This window comes from Agelaius phoeniceus, chromosome 2 (assembly GCF_051311805.1).
Source record: "Agelaius phoeniceus isolate bAgePho1 chromosome 2, bAgePho1.hap1, whole genome shotgun sequence".
Taxonomy (NCBI): Eukaryota; Metazoa; Chordata; class Aves; order Passeriformes; family Icteridae; genus Agelaius; species Agelaius phoeniceus.
In genome coordinates this window covers 33,901,011-33,921,619 of record NC_135266.1, presented here as the reverse complement: position 1 = coordinate 33,921,619, position 20,609 = coordinate 33,901,011, and the positions used below count along the sequence as shown (strand labels likewise).

The 20,609-nt window shown below is 39.9% G+C and overlaps 1 protein-coding gene across 1 annotated transcript in view; it reads left to right on the top strand.

Annotated features, from left to right (window-relative positions):
* SLC9A7 (solute carrier family 9 member A7) overlaps positions 1-20,609 on the top strand; it is a 69,020-nt gene that overhangs the window by 23,809 nt on the left and 24,602 nt on the right. The window contains exons 2-11 of the mRNA XM_054628062.2: positions 8,538-8,737; positions 10,039-10,116; positions 10,780-10,856; positions 11,486-11,598; positions 12,906-13,011; positions 13,299-13,440; positions 16,709-16,814; positions 17,165-17,253; positions 17,366-17,479; positions 19,881-19,992. Coding sequence (XP_054484037.1) covers positions 8,538-8,737; positions 10,039-10,116; positions 10,780-10,856; positions 11,486-11,598; positions 12,906-13,011; positions 13,299-13,440; positions 16,709-16,814; positions 17,165-17,253; positions 17,366-17,479; positions 19,881-19,992 — 1,137 coding nt within the window. The remainder of the gene's footprint in view (positions 1-8,537; positions 8,738-10,038; positions 10,117-10,779; positions 10,857-11,485; positions 11,599-12,905; positions 13,012-13,298; positions 13,441-16,708; positions 16,815-17,164; positions 17,254-17,365; positions 17,480-19,880; positions 19,993-20,609) is intronic.

The window sequence follows — 20,609 nt, the reverse complement described above, 5'->3', positions numbered from 1 at the left end:
GACTCCTTGCAATGACAGATTAATAACTCCTTCTGCTGAAGCTTTAGGAGGGGGGATAATTATTTTCTGGGCTTTTTTTTTTTTTTTTAAAGTGGAAGGCTCATTTCTTGCTAGTGCCTGAGCCAGGTGCTATTACTGTGAATCTTTTCATAACAAAAGACTTGACATTATTATTTTTCAGATTCTGATGAACTTGTGGCCTCCTGTTTGAGATATGCTGAGTGTTCTAACATGCAAATGGAAGAAAAAGCAGTAACAGAACACAAGGATTAAATAGAAAGCTTTCTGTTATAAACCATAACACCTGCTGCTGGTCCTGCTGCTCTTCTTGGTGCCTGCCAGCATGGTCACTGATGTGCCTGGGGGGAAGAATCTTGGTGTTTGGGGTTTTACTCATCTGGCTTAGAAGCCTGCTTTGAAAGAAATGCTTCAGCTCTGCTGCAGCTGCAGGGGACTGGGACCAGTTGCAGTTGGCACTCTGTTAGGGGGTCACTCCTGTGTGAAGGAAGGAAAGGGAGACACAGTGAGGCAGAGGTTGGTGTTTTTGTGATGGCTCATTGCTGCTCACACCTCTAGGAATATATGTGGTATTGGTACATGTATGGCTTTCACTATTTGGATTTTATAAATAAGGAGGGAAACTTAAATTTTGAAAAGTATAAAGGAGCTTTTAAGATGTTATTTATGAAGTATTTAACAGAAAATGCTTTAAATGCTTTAATCTGTGTTGCATGAAACAATGATCATGCAGTAACTAAACTTGAAAACACCCGAGTTGAAATCTGTTGCAGACTGTAATCTCTGCCTGTGCCCTTTATAACTGTGGTATTTTATTTCTAAGTTGAGATTCTCTTTAAATTGTCTTCTGTAGCTTGTCCAAGGCCCTTCACTGAGTCATTACTAAGGCTGGGGTTGGCTCAGGAGCCTTGACTCATAGTCCCATTCTTGGACCAGAGGCCACATGTGATTACCACAGGACAGCAGCTCCTTCCAGGGCTGCCTGTCAGTTCAGACTGTTTGACCGATGCTGTTGGGTCAGGGTTTATGTGTTTTGTGGGTTTAGGGGTTTTTTAATGCTTCTAAACATTTTTTTGGTCTTTTCTGAATTTTAGATTCTAAGGGAGAATAAAACTTGCATTTTTTTCTTACTGGCTGTCATTTTGCCACATATTTATTGTTATCTTTCTGTGGCTGCCCTCTTGCTAATAGGGTATACTCATCCCTCCAAATTATTTGGAACAAAGTAATTTTTTTGGGGCTATAGTTCTCCTGTGCAAATGTAAAGCTGTATGTGAAACTAAATAGCTGTTCAGAAACTAACTTTTGAAATACCGAAGCAATCTTCTGTTTAAATCTCTTGATAGTTGTGTTTTAAATCAATCTTCTACTTTGAACCTGTTCTTTAACCCCACTGTCAGTAAGAATGTGCATTACAGAATATAACATACCTGCCTGCCCTTGTAGTTCATAATTTTTTTTAACCATTTTGCTATACATATAAGTATGTAAATCATACAACATAACACAAAATGAAAAAGAACTAGATCCCTACACTCCTGTGAGTTTTTTGGAACCAAAGTCTTGTGAGAAGGCACAAGTGCACAGTGCACATGTGTCTGGCAGCACAAAGCCGGCAAGTTAATTTGATATTTGGCTCTGCACAGTGTGCCAATAACTTTTTTGTGTAATCTGTTTATTTTAATTCAAAACTATGCTTAGTTTGGCTTATTTTAAAAGTGAATCAAATGCTTATTACAAAGATGCCCTTGATAGCATAGTGCTATGTCTGCCTACAAGGAGGAAGAACTACCCGCTTGTTTATTGTCTTTTAACTCCCTTATCTAAAATAGCCCCAAGGCAATGACAAAGCATGACCTTGAACTTGTTATGCAGAATTTTAGAGTTTGGATATCCTCAAAATTTCTTCCAGACTTCAAGAATTGGCATCCTCTGCCTTCCTTCCCTGTTGAAAAAGGCTGGGTTTAAATTTTTTTAAACTGAAATGTAGTGAGGATTTATTATGTGCTCACACTGCTGAACATAAACTGCTTCCCATTTTTCAAAGCTTGCATCTTCTGCAGCGGTGTGACAAGCTGGTGAATGCCACACAGGCAACATTGCACCACTGAGAAAGTAGTTGATGATTAGCCATGCTGAGTGCAAGACAGAATCACAGAATCATAATTAGGTTGGGAAAGACCTCTGAGATCAAATCCAATTCGGGACCTAACACAACCATGTCAATGGACCATGGCACTGGGTGGCACATGCAGCTGTTTCTTAAACATCTCCAGGGATGGTGACTCCACCAGCTCCCTGGGCAGTCTGCTCCAATGTCTAATCAGCCTTTCTGTGAAGAAATTCCTCCTAATGTCCAGCTTCAACCTTTCCTGGCACAGCTTTAGGCCATTTCCTCTTGTCCTGTTGCTGGTTACCTGGGAGAAGAGGCTGACCCCACCTGGCTACAGCCTCCTTTCAGGGGGTTCTAGGGAGTGATAAGGTCCCCCTGAGCCTCCTTTCTCCCAGGTTAGCAATCCCAGCTCCCTCAGCTGCTCCTCACAGGATTTGTGCTCCAGACCCTTCACCAGCTCCACTGCCCTTCTCTGGCCTTGCTCCAGCCCCTCAATGTTCTTGAAGTGAGGTGCCCACAACTTGACACAGCACTCAAAGTGTGGCCTCACCAGTGCTGAGTATATGGAAAATACAGATGTTTTCAGAGGCCTGGGGTTCTGCAGACACTGGCTTAACCCTTCTTGAAGGGGTTGTATAGTGGTGTTCCTCTGCCCTCCCATGCAGGGTAGTAAAATCAATGGCAAGAAAATATAGGTATAGAGAGTGAGTTGCTAGTGCTTCTGGAGATGGTATGTAATATCTGATCTGATTTTTTTTTTTAAATATGCAGTGTTACTGGCTCAGTTCTGGATCAAGAAAATGCTTGAATTATTTTGTACAAGTGTTGAAACTTTGTCAAAAATCACTGTGAAATTTGAAGGTGTGGATTGTGATGTTCAAAGGATGACTGTAATAGGAAAAATACTTTATTTGTTTAGGCTATTAAAAGTAAAACTTTCCAAGTGTAATGTCTTGATGCACGTAAACATGCAGAAGAAAATTGATCTATGTGTTAAACACTGTGTATTATTATTAGTGTTTCACCTTGAAAATACATACAGGACTTTCTTTCATCCTTCTTGCCAAGTGTTTTTCAGCTTTGCTTCTTTGCCCTCAAGCTGGTAGAAAGTTCAGTTTGGATGTAGGGAAGAAAAATCTAAACTTCTAAACATAAGAAATCCTTTTTTTCCTCCCCACATTCATTGCGTGTATTTTCAAAAGCTAACAGTATTTTATTCTCTATCACTGAAGAAATTGGTGTTCAGGTACGTAAAATGTGCTATTGGCCTCTGTGTGGGCTGCACTCAGGGATGACAAACTCTGCCAAGCCAAGACTGGCTCTCACCACTGACAGTGTTATCCAGCTTCACAAACCTCTCAGTGGTTTGCTGTAGTGTCACTTCCAAAAGATACTACTATTGTATTAAAAAAAAATCAAAACCAAAAAAACACAAGAGAAGTACTAGTAACAAGTGCTTTATGTGATGTATCACAGTACTTGCTTTCCTGTATTTATGTGGAATTAGCTGAATATCTCCTGGTCACCCCTTTTGGCTGCTTTTGATAGGCTCAGTTGAGGCCCAAGGCAGGTGGCAGGTGAGGGTGGACTGGGGCAGTAAAGGCAGCCCCCTCCTGGCCTGCTGGATCTCTTTGGCTTTTGTGGTGACACTCATTGCTATTTCTTTTGCTCTGACTTACTGAGTTAGGAGATCAGCCTGTCATTTAAGCAAAATAAAAACCCAGCTCCAAAGCAACAGATAGCCCCAAGACCTGATCCAGAAAGCAATTAAGGTGATTTAAAAGAAATGTTTGCAGTATGAGGTGTCTGTCTGAGGGGTCCAAATGTTCATGGAAAAGACCTTAGGAGGTAGTCTTGTCCAGCCCTTTGCTCACAGCAGGCCCCCTCAGCTTGGGTTGCTCATGGCCATACTCGAGTGAGATTTGGCTATATGCAAGGAAGGAGATGATGCAGCCTTTGTGACAGCCTGTTCTGGTGCTTAGCCACTTCATTGTTTCAAAAAACAAGCCTTGCCTAATTTTTTTCACCTGCATTGCAACAAGATTGTGGCCTTTATTCTTAATCACTGTGTGCTTTCCAGAAGATTCTGTCCCTCTCTTCTCTGTCTCCCCAGAGAGTAGCTGCAAACAGCAGAAAAATCTCTACCAAGTCTCCCTCAGTTTGAAGGTTGGAGGGCAAGGACCCTCAGCTTTCAGCACCTAGCTCTTTACCAGAAGTGTGTGAAAGAAACTGTATCTAGACAGGTTTGAGCTCATGGATTGATCCACTCCACTGATCCTCAGATCAAGTTGAATTCACTGATCAAACTGTGTGATGTGAAGTGTGAATGCCTCTGGTTCCTGCAGTCAGCTGCCAGCTGGCTCTCCCTGAAACCTCAGGGCAGCTTCAGCAGAGAACTGGGCTGGAAATCACACAGACCACAGCTCTTAGCAGATAAAGGCACTCGTGGTTATGTGTGTCTTTCTGAATCCATGTTCTCGCTTCAGTGACTTCTGTACTCAAACAAAACCAAAAGTAAAGATGACATTTTAAATGGTCTATTGTTAGATTGGTGTTGACCAATCCATTTGCATCAAAGGAGGTTTAGATTGGATATTAGGATTATTTTTTCACTGAAAGGGCAGTCAAGGATTGGAATTACCCGGGAAGGTGGATGAGTAACCATCCTGGAGGTGTTTAAAAGTTGTGTAGGTGTGACACTTAGGAACATGGTTTAGTGGTGGACTTGGCACTGCCAGGTTAACAGTTGGACTCTGTGATCTTAGGTGTTTTCCAACCTAAATGATTCTATGACTATGTCTGAAATCTAGTATTTTTCATTATCAATAGTGATTTGTTTCAGAAGGGACAAAATATTCCCAGGATTTAATGCTTCACTTTTAGTAAGATGTTCTTTGTGTACAACCTGCATGATCAGCATAGTATAGGAAAGCTGCTGGCACAAATGCTCTCTATTAAAAGTGAGAATCCAAGTCATGCATACAGGTTATTAGGTATTAGTTTTTGAGATAATACTCATAAGAGTCTTTGAGCAATGTTGTAAACTTGCCCTTGCAATAGCTACCACAACCCAAAACTTTGAAAGTAAGGCCCTTCTCAAATTTTGAAGTATTTGTACCCATTTATAGCTTTTTCTCTCTTGTTGCAGTCTTGCAATAAAAGGCAGTGCTGGATTTATTTGGCCTAGAGGTTCTCTTTTAGAAGAGGTAGAGTGTTCTTAAGCAGTCAGAAAAATATTTGCTTTTGTTCCAGGTTCTCCATAAGCTCTTCAGCAGTAACCCCTTGGGTAGGAGTGACATAGAGTTTATGTACTGATTCTTCTGTATCTGTTCCTAGGTTCCAGCAGCCATTCCTTGCTTCCAAATAAGCAACAGAGCCATACTGAATTTATGCTTATGTTAACAGTAATATTTAGTCTAGGCTTGTCCATTGAAAAATTCTGGGTATCTCTCTTTCTGTTCTACTTTTGTCCTTCAGCTGCAACTCTGATGTTTCAGGAATGGTTGAAATCAAGCATCCAGAGAGAATTATGGAGGATACTCTGGTCTCTGTATAACACCTAATGGCAGACAGCTTAGGAGGGCATCCTTCCTGAGGCTATAAATCAGGCTGTTTCTTCTGCCTGAAAAGCATTTGGGGTTTTAGTTTTTTGTGATCTTGGGGAGCTGATTGAACTCTCTGAACTTTGTTAATGTTGTATTATCAAGTGAGATGTGATGTAGAAATCACATAACAAGTCCAGTAAATTTTTAGTGTGTAAAAGATGAAATGCTCATTGGAAAACAGAAAATTCTTCCAAATAGTTTTCTGTGAAGACTTCAAATAGTTTCAAGAAAACAACTAACAACTTTTGTCAAATGTGTGCTTTAATGTTTCACTTCAATATTCAAAACCTGTTGGTTTGGGACCACATTATGTATATAGTAGTATGCCTGTAACTTTGTAAGTCAGGGAGCTTTCCATTCTTCTAATTCATCTTTTGAGCTAACTAAAATGTCTAGTATTTTGCTAATAAAACTGGCTGTGGAATTTGTGTGTCTTCCTAGGGCCCCTTTTGTTTTCATATGTTTCCTTTAATGACTGAGCTGTGGGTGGCTTTACCCACTTGACTGCTTCTGACAGCCTTTTGCCTCAGCAAAGGTCCAGGTGCATCCTGCTGCAAGACAGCACCCTGACAGCAGAGACCACGTGCTCCTAAACTGCATGGTGCTCAGTAGAAAAAACTCACCCATTTTGCTGTTTTATCAATAGGAGGTGAATGAAAAGTCCCTGTAGCTGTGCTGCTGGGCCATGGGAGAGTGAGGATATGGGATAGAATGTTTCACTTCAAATGAGAAGTACTAGTTATGAATATAATTGTCATATAACTGGTATATCTCATTATGGAGGAGAATGTACAAGTGGGTTGTAGTCATATAGTGCAATCGCCTCCTGCTCTCAGGTTTCTCTTCCTAATGCAATAGTAATGGGGTTTCTCATCTGCTTTTGCAATGCATTCAGTAAGGACAGTCTCTGACCCTAAGAAGCTACTCTATGAAGTGGCCCCTCTCTATTCTCAGCTGAGTAGCAATATTGAATTGGCTTTATGCCACAGCTATGTATAAGCTCATCTGTACAGTTTTCTTTTTGCGTTCTGATTTACTACAGGATTTCTGGCTGATGCTGGTTAGATCGATTTTTACCACAGTCAGTCTTCCTGATGTCTTCTGTGAGTGTAGCCCTTCCTAGCGGTCAGTAGGGTGAGAACAGCAGAAAGCTTAGGCTGCTTGCTTGGCTGGGTTGGTGAAGGGGTCTGTAGCCATAACTGGTAGTGCAAGTGGCTTGGAGGTGACTGGCTGTAAACTCACTTTGTGGAGAGCTGTGTTTCTGCCTCATCCATCATACATAGCTGCAAAATGCTCTGGTGGTGTTAGGAGATGCTCCTGTAAATCTGTGTATTTAAATTATTAGCATTGAAATTTCAGTAAGTAGATTTATCTTGTTTAGGAGATCTCTTCCTGTGTTCTCTCTGAGTATGTACTTCCCTTTTCTAAATAAAATGTCTCTTAATATTCTGGTTACTTTGGAATGATCATGTTGCTGCTCTGTTCTTAGAGAAGGAAGGCTGGAGATATGCTTCCCACTAGTGTCACAGCTGCTACCTGCTGTATCTTCTTGCATTAAAACAGTTTTGTTACTATGGACTTCAGGAGAATGAGATGTGTTTCTTTGGTTGGCTTTTTGGGTGTGCAGCTTGGTTACTCTTTGCACTATGTCATCACAATATGTCTATTTGGGGTTTTTGTTATGTGTGGTAGATTTTTTGTTTGTTTTACCTCATTTATTTTTTGGTTACTATCTGTCAGCTTCATTTACTCTCTGGGGAAGCTATGGATGCAGAGGGAGGGTCACAGGGAGCAAACTCAACACTAACTACTGACCCGTCAACAAAAGCACCAAATATCCATCTTCATCTTGCAGTTGCCTGGATTAAATTGCAGATCATCCTAAGGCAACAGGGAGCCTTCAGTAAGTGGGTATCAATTTGTTTGCTTACCAGAACAAAACCACTTTGACTGTTCTTATATGTTCTCTCTGCAGATGTTCTTTTCTTAGCACATTGTAACAGGAATGGTGCTCAGTTGGAACTTTGTTCTTCTCCAGACCCTTGGCATTAAGTTAGGAATTATTTTTGTCACTGAGTCTGAAGCATTTGTTATTGGTAGGATTTTCTGGTTGGATTTTCTCTGCTGCCTAAGTGATTTGTCCTATCTTCCTGAATCCCAGATTTCTTATGATTGCTCATTTACACCTTATTTTATTTTTGTTTATATGAAATGTGAAAAATGCTTGCAAATGACATATAGTGACTTCTTTGTGCATGTCATCTGTCTTAGTTTTAAAGTTTGTGGAGTACACAGAAGATTGTGCAGCAGGCATTGTTTACTTGCCTAGAATTTTAAGACTAAAATGTTCTTGCTGCAGCATCAAATAATATGGCAAACATCACTATTCCAGATCAGTTATGGTCATGTGTTTCCAGCAGTCATTGCTTTCTGGCAATAGTGTTTGCTTGGTTCTGTCCTAAGGCAGGAGAAATGTATTTGATGTGTCCTAATGTTCAGCCTCTCATGTGACTGGGGGTTTACACTTTCAAGGTGTGAATGAGGGTGAGGAAGACAAAAACTGAAATGGAGCTCTTTGTTTGTCACTTCAGTCAGGTACCAGATACTTCAGATTCACTGGTAGTTTTGATGTGCTCAGGGCCTCTCTTCCCCTGCAGGAAACTGATAGTAGGAATTGACTTCAATGTGTTTATGATGCCCATATGCTTGTAAAGTTCATGCATGATCCCTTGGATGATGTTTGAGACTTGTATAGTGCAGGAGTATCAAATCAGCCTCATGGATTTTTACCTCTCTTCCAGGACTCATAGTTGGGGTGATCCTGAGATATGGGACCCCCTCCACGAGTGGCCATGACAAACCATTCAGCTGCTCCCAGGAGGACAGGCCCTTCACCACCCTGCTGGTCAATGTCAGCGGCAAGTTCTTCGAGTACACGCTCAAAGGGGAAATTAGCCCTGGCAAGATCCACAACGTGGAGCAAAATGACATGTTGAGAAAGGTGAGGCTGCACCATTTCACATGCTTGGCTAAGCTCCTCCTTCATCTATGCTTCCCTCCCTCCTCCACCCTGTTTGCACCTCAGGCAGTGTCAAGTGTCAGTATTCCTGATAGTAACAGCACTTTAATGCTTAATTCAAAAGCACCTTCTGTATTATATCACTGCTGGAGAAAGTGTACTCTATTACATGTATGTGGTGCTTTCCTAAAGGCCTTGGTTTGAAGACTTAATGTATGTTTCTAACATATGCAGAATTTACAGAGACCAGCTGAACTGAAAATAAAAGCCTTGTGCTGCCTTGTATAAATGGAAAATAAGGAAAATTTTAATTTCTTAATGAGAAGTGATTGTTCCTTTGTTGTTTTGGTCTTTTTTCCCTAGGGTTTTAAAATCTGTTTATTGTCAGGAAATAGTTACTGCTTCCACCCTATAAACCACCAAATGAGGTGGTCTGGTGTTAGAAGTAAAATTCACCTATTAGCAGTTATTCAGATGTGTTATTTGCCTTTTTATTCAGTGTCAGGAATTAATCAGCTTTTGTTTGTATCAAAGCTAGACTTTGAAGCATAGGACTGGGATCTAAAAGTACTTCTTTCTGCAGATTATGAAGAGAGTTTAGCTGTCCATGTGTATCTGTCTGCTGTGGGTTTCTCAAGTTAGCTGAAGTGAGTCCTACCCTGGGAGGGCACAGTTGTAGTGTTTGTCTTCTAACCTGTGCTTAGGCAGCAGGTGAAGAGAGCCTAGTTAGTCCCATAATTGTGAAGGTCTTCTGATTGCATTTTAACTGTTGATTTTTGGTTTTAGTGTAGTGTAGTCCTTCATGGATATCTGGCACTCCTACTGAAATACATGGAAGAGGTGTATGATCCAAATTTCTGAAAACCAGTCTTGTATCTGACTTGATTGGCTTACAATAACTATTCAGTGGCTAAATATGCACAAAACAAGTAAGCTAAAATAGCATTTTATCTGCAGCTATACCAATATCAGGTATCACAACAGGAGAAATCTTCTCCAGCATCATTTCTACTAGAATTTTTTAATTTAAATAGGGGACTGTGTTTGGGACTGCTGCCAGATCACAAGTAACCAATGTAATGCCTGTTTTTTCTAGATGCTATTTACGAACAGGAGTTGTACTTTTTGCTGCCATGTACAAATAGAGCTGGCCAATGTTTTAGAGGCTCAGCTTATCTATTTCATCAACCAAAAATAGTGGTTGTCAGCAAATTAATGAGGAAAAAGCCCTAACAATTTGTATATGTCTGTTTCTAATTGAAATTTTATATTTTATTTTTTAGGTAACATTTGACCCAGAAGTTTTCTTCAACATTCTATTGCCTCCTATTATTTTTCATGCTGGTTATAGCCTGAAGAAAGTAAGTGCAATAACTTCTGAGGAGAAGAGATCCTTTTTTTTAATGAGAGATTGCTGATTTGTTCAGGATTGTAGTCTCCTTTCAGGCATTTACTTACAGTAAGAAAAATCTAATTTCCTCTAGAGATGGTTAGGTCATATTGTTTTAAGAGAAAATACATATATTTTTTAGTATAAATATATTAAACCTTACTTAATTTTGCTGATTTGTTTTCCTTTGAACTTAGCCAGACATTCATGTCAGTTTCATTTAAAGTGAATGATGTTCTGTTATGAATTGGTTTGGTCCTTCTCAAATGTCCAAAATGCAGTAAATTATGCTGAGAGGCTGACCTAACCCTGAATCCCAGAGGAGATGTGCCAGACCCTTAATGGTAGAAGGGTTCAGATTCTGATCTTGCTTGAAGACACCATGAATTGGTGCTGGTTTCTGTCAATAAGCCTTCTGTCAGTAAGCTTCATGTAGGGTCTAATGCATGGCACAGATCTGGTTTATTCAATTTATTGAAGTTAGATTGAATTTACTTAGCAGTAATTGAAATGTTTCTCTGAAATAGACATGTGCTTCTGTGTATTGATACAAGTGAAGTAGTGTGCTACATGGTTCTGAATGGGCAATATAACTTTGCTAAAGTAAGTATATAAACCTCTTTTTCTTGTGCAGAGACACTTTTTCAGGAATTTGGGGTCCATTTTGGCTTATGCCTTTTTAGGAACAGCAGTGTCTTGTTTTATTATTGGGTAAGTGAACTCTGATATCAGTTTCTCTCTACACTAAAGCTTAAGCTGATAAAGCACACTCTCTGTCTTTGCCTGCATATATATATTTGATGTATGTATATACAGACACATTTAATTTAAGATAGCTGGTCACGTTGGTTTGCTTGCCTACAATCTCTTATCCTGCTCATATTACTCTGTCTTGTATACGGATATTCTGAATAACAGAAATCCTGAATTGTATTTGTGATCTTGACTTGTGTCTCTACGAATTTCACTAGAGAAGTAGTCTATTATTATAGATTGTTCTTACCTCAGAGCTTTTGGCTTATGTATTGTGTTGGGAGAAATAATACTGAAGGGAATTTTGAGCAGAGAAAACTTGGTGGGAAATGGAAGAAACATGTAGACTCTGTGCTAATTGTGTGAAGATTTCAGACTTTACTCATTGGTTTTATATGATGTCTTCTGGATCATATATTTCTTGATTTACTTCATAGGGATAAAAAGAAAGTTCACTTTGAGAGCTTTCTGCTACACTGAGCTGCAGCATAAACAAGCCTGTCTGAAATACTGTTGCTTGTGCTTTCCCTTGGTTTGCCTGAAATGCACCAGATTGACTTGGAATGTTTCATCTTCTTTCTCTTCAGGAATCTCATGTATGGGGTTGTGAAGCTAATGAAGTTGGTGGGTCAGCTGTCTGATAAATTCTATTATACAGACTGCCTCCTCTTTGGAGCGATAATATCTGCCACTGATCCAGGTACCTTGATGAACATTTTTAATAACCTTCCAAAATAAACTTATTGTTAGGATTTTCAGCTGCATATTAACAAGACTCTATTTTCAGTTATCTCATATTAGTATCTCTGAACCTCTTCTCTGAAATACATGCAAATTCTGAGCATTTTGAAAGCTGTTCTCTGCTGATTTGTGACTGAACTGGCGTGACATCATGGTATATTTGGAGTAAAGCCTAGCCCTCCTGTTCAAATACTTAAATGTTTTTTGTTAAATGGCTTCTTGTTAAGTGTGCATCAAGTTTAGGATGGCAAATAGATGAAATTATTGTTTTTTCTGGATAGCAGGACTTCCTTCTTCAGCTACATTGCTTGGGACTGGGCAGTTTAAGAGCAGTACTTGAAGCTTTTAGCTTCTTTAGGTGGGGGATTTCCTGTTCCTCTTTCAAATAGACTTCATGTTTTAGAAGTTAAGGCAGAAGAATGCTTCTCTAGCCACGTAATTTCAGCTTTTGCCTAAATAATGTAGACATCCTTCAGAGTCAAGCAGGCTCACATTGAAGTCTCCACTTGTCAGACCAGTTTGTAGGGCTGGCAAAGGTCAGGGGCCAGGGTGGGGAGTGCTGAATATGCAGCTTGACATTTAAAGCAGTTTATTTGAGGTGATTAGTGTGAAAATGGGAAGTAGCTCCTGTGATTGAGCTGAGCTCTGAACAGCTGGTGGCTGCATACAATTTATGCAAAAAATCACCATGTGATTTTTGAAGTGCGTATATGGGAACATCTTCAAGATCATGGTCTTTCATCTCAGAATTTTCTTGAAAGAATGATTATAAATATTTAGCACTCTTGTCCTTTTTAAATTATGTGGAAATTCACACCTGTGGCATAATGGATACTTAGGGGAACACTTAGGATTATATGTGCTGTTTTACAGTGGCTGAAATGATAAACTTGTGTCAACAATCCATACAGCTTTTAAAAGCAGGAAGAGCTGTGCAACATTTTGCTTACTGATTTATATGGAATATGTTCTAAAATAATATCAGGGCTTGTGTAGAAGGACTTTGTCTGTCCCATGCCCCTTGCTCGTGGGAGCCTTGCTATGAACACTGTGCAGATAGGGGGACAAAAGAGCCACCCCTTAATGGAGCTGCCCCAAAACTGATGGAGGAGTTGCTTACTTGTAGGAAAACATGACTATGGTTTCCCATTTTAGTTTTGATGCTGTTACTTCAGTTCCTGGGTTTTCTTGCTTAGCCAAACTGGAAAGTCTGTTCCACAGCTCATGCAGTGGTTGCAGTGTTGTTTTCCACTTTTCTGTCTGTAGTTACCGTGCTGGCAATATTTAATGAGCTGCATGCTGATGTGGATCTCTATGCCCTTCTGTTTGGAGAGAGCGTGTTGAATGATGCTGTTGCCATTGTATTATCCTCGTAAGTAACTATGGGAATTTCTACTCTGAAATCACTAAATTGCTTTTGGCATTTGTCTAAAATAAATGCTTTTTCTGAGAAACATTATTTTAAGCTTAAATGGATTGCCTTTAACTGGATTCATAACCATTGCAAACATTTTCCAGGGCGCCTAATGCATGCACAGGCCAGAATGACACATATGCCTTCAGCATGGGATTGTCTCCCTGTAGCTCAGGTAGTGCTGCTACAGAAAAAAATCTTTCCTGATGCCACTTCTAACTTGCCATTGTGTTCTCTCTTTCTAGATCTATAGTTGCCTACCAGCCAACAGGTGAAAATACCCATGCTTTTGATGCTGCAGCATTTTTCAAGTCTGTTGGTGTTTTCCTGGGAATATTCAGTGGTTCTTTCATGATGGGAGCAGTGACAGGGGTTGTGACAGCTCTGATATCCTTTTTCATATTTGGTATTGCAGCTGAGATGGCACATGTGGATATTATCAGGGCTTTCCTGTTTCCCATTATAGCAGAATTGACTATAGCTTGTTTAATTCTAAGTGTGAAGACATGATGAGTATTCATTTGATTTCTTTTCTATAGAAAGACATTATAGGTACCAACAGAAATCAACCCTTTCCAATAAAACTGAGGCCATAGTAGAAGTTTTAGTGATTTTGCTGCAGCAAACCAAGGCATGTCCTAATAATGTCCAGTTTCTTTTTATGGATTTATAAAACCTAGTGTTTATTATTAGCCTTGAAAAACATCTCCTATGATAATTGGTATTTGATTCTGTCTTCAGCAAAATCTCTCAGCTATTTCTGACCCCCACAGCATTCTTTGAGTCCTGTATTTGAACTTTTTGCCAGAAATCTGATGTCATACATCTTGGATAAGATTTTATCTCTGTGAGAGTTTAACTCAATAACATGATGTGCCTTGCATAATCTATTCCATTCTCTTGATGCTTGTTGCTGTTGTTTGTTTAGATCTCTGAGGTGCTTAGCAAGCAATTTGTGTGGGTCTTGTTTTAGGCTCAGGCAGTAGACCTTCAGCCTGACCTAGTCCAGGAGTCATGATGCTTCTTCAGGAGCAAAATGAAATCTCTGCTTTCTGACAGGCTAGTACAGCCATATCTGTACATATCCCAGGCTGCTCTGACGTGCCCAGGCTTCTGAACACTGACTTGAAAGGGGTAAAATGTGATGCTCTGCACAATGGTCATGAACCTGTGACTCTGAAGCTGTACTGTCTGAACTGTATCTTACATACACACTGTACAGATTTTCCTGACATGCCTGCATGATGGAAACCCTTTAAGTATAATGGGGAAGAAGTGCTGTTGATGCTCTAATGCTCAGTGTCAGTTCCACTGATCTGCAATCTATGTGACCAAGAACCATGATTCCTCCTCTGGCTTTTAGGCTACCAGCCATGCATAGCTCTCACTGCTCAAATGCAGTTGTTGTGGGTTTTGGCTGAAATGCCTTCAGATCCACTTTGTAAAATTATGCTTCTGACGCAGCAGCCAGTCCTTGCTTTTTCTAATGATTGTGCTCAGGAAGGTGATGTGAGGCTGTATAGAACAAAGCCTCCGTGGTGGCATTTTGTATTTGTGGTGGGGATATTTTTATTTTTGTTCTGTTTCAGTTTTGTGTTGTTCTTTTTCTTAGGTTGTTTAATTATACAACTATTTTCTTTTGGAAACATCCTTAATGTCATGTAATGATGTATAAGCAAAAAAAATTGCATTTTACTATTCATAGCTGATTAAAACCCATAAATTAAGTATTAATTTAATATTTCTATAGCGTGAAGTACCTATACCCATAGCTCTCTGAGTAAGGGAGTCATGCACTGTCCTTTGAGAATAGATAGAATGCTCAGTTTCCAAATTATGCAGATAATATACAAGGACTTATTCTGGCTCTCAGCAAGCTGTCTCTGGTTTTTTTTTTAATAGTTAAGTTATAGTACCACATTCTATATTTTTACTAAATTGCAGCATCTGACTGCTTGAAGAGATGTGGAATACAAGGCCATGTCTACCAAGTAAAGAAAATAATTAGGAAAAATAAAGAATAATTTAGTTTCAGCTAACATTTCAGTTTGATCAATTATATGAAATAATAAAATATTTTTCTTTTCTTGCCTTTCTCTCGCCTTGAACTTCCTCCAAAACGATGAGCACAGGTTTTCATTTCAGATTTAATGAAATATTTTGGTGTGGTTACTGACAATAACAGCAAGTTAAACAGTTTGAGTCATAAAACTGCCAGAAAAGACTGGAAATAAGGAACTGGTTCTGACAAGGCCCTTTGCCCAACTTTGGGGGAGCAAGGTTTAACCTTTTCCTCTCCCATGGAGTGACTGCTGTTATCCAGTTTCCTTAGGCATCTATGAATGTCCCTTGAGCCAGGCACTGGGATTATCTGAGTACTCTGTGGGGAAATGGGTTCCAGTTTTGGTTATGGTGGATGTTGCTGCTTCAGAAGCATGATCTAAGAAAATAGATTTGTTTGGGGGAAGTGGTGGGGAGGAATTCAGCTGAGCTCAGAAGTTTTAGATGTGGTTTCTGTGCAGAATTAACAGCTGTTTAAGAAGTATGCTGTGTTTTATACTTGGTGTAATGCCAACATGGAGGTTAATTTGTGTTTTTTAATGATGCTCTGGCTTTGTTTTGAGAGCAAACTTCTGACAAAGCAAGGTCATGGCTGAAGGTGTATCTGGAGTAAATGTTTGCCCTAGTCCAAGTTAGCAGAGAATGTCAGCAGGAAGTAGGTGTGAATGGAGAGTTGGCACTGATTGCCTTCATATGAGCTGTGCATAGCTGTTTGCACCTCAGATACAGCGTGCTGTTCGGTGTGTACCTGCTGCCAGAGTAGTGCTCAGGAAAAAAACCAACACAGAAAGGATTCTATAAATAGGTGAACAACCTATGTGTGAAGAGCTAAATTTAACACTACTAAAGTCTGTTCCGCTTCTTCAGTAACTGTATGAATTGCTAATTCAGGGTGTGCTTTGATGTTCCTCAGGTTTTGCTCCCCTCTGCAAGATGAACTTGTTTTTCCTTTCCTTTGAAAGACTGAGCTGCTCTGAGTTGGCCTTTTCTCTAAAACACATCAGCACAAGGAGAGGAAATACATTTTGTAGGCAACAATTGTTTTGCCCTAAAAGTACTGAAGTAGCCAGGCTTGCTGGAAAAGACTTACTAACAAATCTGAGAAGAAAAATTCTTGTTGATCTTAGGGTTGCTGTAGTCAAGAACAGCTCTGTAAATTAAATGCTTTTGAATGCATTTTATGCTTTATTTGGAGGTGGGAGTGGGACTCATAATTGAGGTTGGCAGGGTGAACTAAACATCATTCCCCCACCAATCCCCTGAAAAGCCAAGGCACACACAGTCTAAAAGGAACAGCAGGTCTATGTCCCTTCCTTGCTAGCACTTCAAAGGGAACCATGGAATAAGATAATATTACTTCTAAGACGTGGAGCCACACTTTATGCTAGGGATGTGCAACAAAAATAACCAAAACTGATTGTTGCAAGTTGAGTCTGATGTTTGCCTTGATGTGTTGGAATTTGCATTTTTCAGCATCAAAAGTGTTTTGTTTTCCAACAAGCATGGGCTGTTAGTACATAAAAGTGTTTTTCAGAAGTACTGGGAACAGAGAAGCCAAAGGATTTCCTTTTGATCCCTTAACAAGTGACTTAACGTGACAAAGTTTACCAAGTTGCACTGCTTCCCCCTGCTGGAAACGGCTCTCTTCTTCTTGATGTCCTGGAGCACTTTCTTGCTTGCAGAAGCATGTGGATTTACTGGTGAGTTGCTTGGATTTAAGCACAGAAGTCCATCTCAGCAGCTATTTTTCCACTTTCTCACTAAAGCTTTTCAATGAGAAATACCTTTGTGCCTAAATTTGTGTTGTTGGGTTTTTTTGCCTTCTGTTCAATGTTGAAGCTGCAGCTCACTGTGTAAAAAAGGCAATGATTTGGTTCAGACACATCTCCCTAACCTGGTATCTCACTCACTTGAATCATAAGATTCAAGAGAAGAAGAGTCATAAATCTCAAGGTTAAGAATTATGTATGGATTAAATGGAGCTGGTGAAGGGAAAGTGTGGTGAGCTGGCAGTAAACAGGCTGATTTTTACATGTGGTTCTGTTCACAGGTGTGGTGGCTGTCCTGTTCTGTGGAATCACCCAGGCACATTATACATACAATAACTTGTCAGTTGAATCAAGAAGTCGCACTAAGCAGGCAAGGATGTCTTTTACCTTTTTTACAGTTCATTGCTGTAGTAGTTCAAGTATTTTTGTTTTTACAGCATCTTTTTTACTTGCCCTTTAACATGTGATGGTTTTCTCTCTAGCTCTTTGAGGTGTTGCACTTCCTGGCGGAGAACTTCATATTTTCTTATATGGGCTTGGCACTGTTTACTTTCCAGAAGCACATATTCAGCCCAGTTTTCATTATTGGAGCTTTTGTATCCTTTTTCACATTGTGTGAGGTTTCTCTATTTTCTTATGGGCCCAAAAACTTGTGATATCTGTTGGTTTTATCAAACAGAGAATGGTGGCTGCCCTAAGTTTTCCTAATGTCTTGCAGGTGCAATAATTTGGAGAAAAAGGTTTGGTTACCCCTTACATCAAAGCCCTAAGCCTCTGTGCCACATAGTTGTTGGCTCTGTACCTGAATGTTAGAAGCCATATAATTTCACTAGATAAAGAAATGAATATGCTTTACTGCATGCTTTGGCTATTCACAGCCAACATTGCTTATGTTGTTCTTGTATTTGAACTTTGGAGACCTAGAAAAGGATCAATTCTTCTCTCTACTTCCAGTGGCCCCTTGAGAAGGTAAGGGGCAAACTTCAAATACATAAAAAGGAATGTGGGTGAATAGATCATCTTTGAGCAACTCCCCAGAGGTCAGCATCTCGGGTGATGGGAGGAGAAAGGAACTCAACTGGGGTGCAGACCATTAAATGAAGGGTACACAATTAAAGGTTCTGCCATTGTCTCTGGTTCACTTGGTACCTCACTCTCAAACTCCCCAGAACTGAACACTTTGTAGTAGTCACACTCATGTAAGCTCTGCATCCTGCCCCTGTTGAATGGATTGTGTAACTCTCTCCTCACTATATTCCTGGCTGCTTGAAAATTCAGCTGAATTATAAGTGTGCATGAAGAAATGGGAACCAGTCTTCCAGTCTTCATTTCCCTCTGCCTTCTGTAGGAGTAGGGCTGTTGGCAATGGAGGTAAAACCCTGTAAAAGGACATATAAGGATGGCCATGTATGAGATGTACTTATTTTCTCTTCTTTCTAGTGTTTTCTGTACTACTTCTCAGGATTTACCACATCTGTTTTTATTTTCCTTTGGCCATTTACATTTTTCTGGAACAGTGATAAATTTTCTCCTGTGTCGCCTCACGTGCACTTTTCTGACCTAAGAAATGCTCCAGAGCCTGGCAGACATTGGATAAAGATATGAACAAAATAGTCACTCCTGGTATACTAAACAATGCAATTTTTAATGCTTAGTGTAGACAATGCTTAGTGTAGACTTCCATCTTCTCTCAAGTTGTGCTGTCTGCCCTGGGTTTGTTTTCAGTAGATGTTTCTCTACCTACTTGCCTTTTAATGCATTTTCCACATCTTTTTCTACCACTACACTTAACCTCTGTTACCTCTTGAGTGCTTTTCTACCTTTGTGAGGAGGGCAACTAGTACTAGCACCCGTGTTTTACTCAACACCTGTGGTCCCCATTGAGTTAACAGCTTGCCGGGGTGAAATGTAGAGACATCACAGAGTTCTTGAAAGGCTGGACTGTAAAGACAGAGCTAGAGCCTCAGCATCCTTGGCAAAATCTTAGCTATTATTCCTACATTAATTGTCTTGATAGCTTCTGACGTCTGATTTCTGCAGTCCTCAAAAGGACTGGTATAAAAGTTGCTTGGAATAGTTATGTGAGAGTTATTGTACAAAGTAATAATCAAAATCTGGTTTTCCTAGATATATTCCCTGCTGACAGTATTGCTTACTTTAGTTATGGCAACAACCCAGTGGTGTCTAGAGCTCTTATATTCTCTTTATTTCTTTTCCATGGGAGATGTATTATTCTTCTAATGTTCCCATCCCAGCAGCAAATGATCAGCGTTTCTTTGGCTTCTGGCCGTGTTGGCACTTTACAGGATTTCAGCCCATTACTCTAGTTTTTCCCAAAATGTTCCTTATACAGTGGAGAGTGTTTTCAGCTTTCTGCTTCTTCCCTGGATGTTTTGCACCACAGTGGGGACGCTTACCATCTACTGTCATGAATTTCTGCAATACTCTTTCATTATTCTTTTTCAGCTTCATTCTAGTGCTGACAAATGGCTTTTGGATTTATATTCTTAGTAACTCTGTACTGGTGTTTGCTAGCCATTAGGATATTTTGCCTCTGCAGGAGTCATAATGGGGTGGCCACTTGCTGGTCTTGAGTTGGTTTCCCCTCTGTATACAGGGCTGCATTTCTGTTGTTCCAAAACTCAAAATTGCATGGTGCTGGTGATCATTGTTTAAAGTGTGAATTTTCAAAGTAAAGTCTTCATTTGTACAATTGGTCATTTTAATACTTTTAATATATTTTAATAGGTATAATTTCACTGCTCATCTAAAAACTTAGTTATATTAGTAAAAATGTGCGTTTTGTGCAATCACTTGTGAATGCACAAGTTGAGTAAAATTGGGGAAAGACTGCTTTAGATACACAGCTATAGGAAGAACATTTGATATCATGATCTCACTAAATCTCTCACTAAAACAAAAGCTTCATGTTAAAGCCAGGTACCAAAAACTGCATACCTCAGGAAAAAGAAATCCTTAACCCTCAGCTGCAAACAGGTTGCAATCTTTTTGGGCAGAGCTGCACATATCTACCCTCTCTCCTTCTTGTTGAATTTGGGCAGAAGGCATAAGATCAGCTGGAGCTTTCAGCACATGATGATGTTTTCAGGTAAGAGCAAAAATTCTGGGCAATGCGAAAAGCCTTAATTTTAACTCCTAAGCAATTGACTCTGCTACCTTCTCTTTTTGTGATCCACATTCATGCATCCTGAAGGGAAGGCTTACTGATTGATTGTTGCAGCATGCCATCCTGTGTCTTTCAGCCTTTACAGAAAGTGTGCCATGCCTGGGGTGGGTGAAATGCTACCTGCTCACAGCAGGCAGGCAGCACCTGCTGTTGGGAAATAGAGCATTTTCATTTGAAGTGCTTGTGAAGGACATGGGAGAATTGGGATGTATCTCTTCCAAAAGGTTATTTCTAGCTGAGAGGATGTTCACATTGTGCAGAAACAGATACCTGCTGAGAAAATTGAGGTGTATTTATGGGTACCCTTTCTCATTTAATTGGACAAAGGTATTTGACTTAAATTGCCTTATAATTTCTGTCACACAGATAACTGTTCAAGTTTGTAATTTAAGGCAAATTATGCATTGTGTGTCTAAACATGTGCATCCTCAAGAAGTTCCAGGGAATCCTCTGTACAAAAGAGGATATAAAGAGGATGGAGCCAGGCTATTTCCAGTGATGCCCTGTGCCAGGCCCAGAGGTAATAATGGGCACAAACA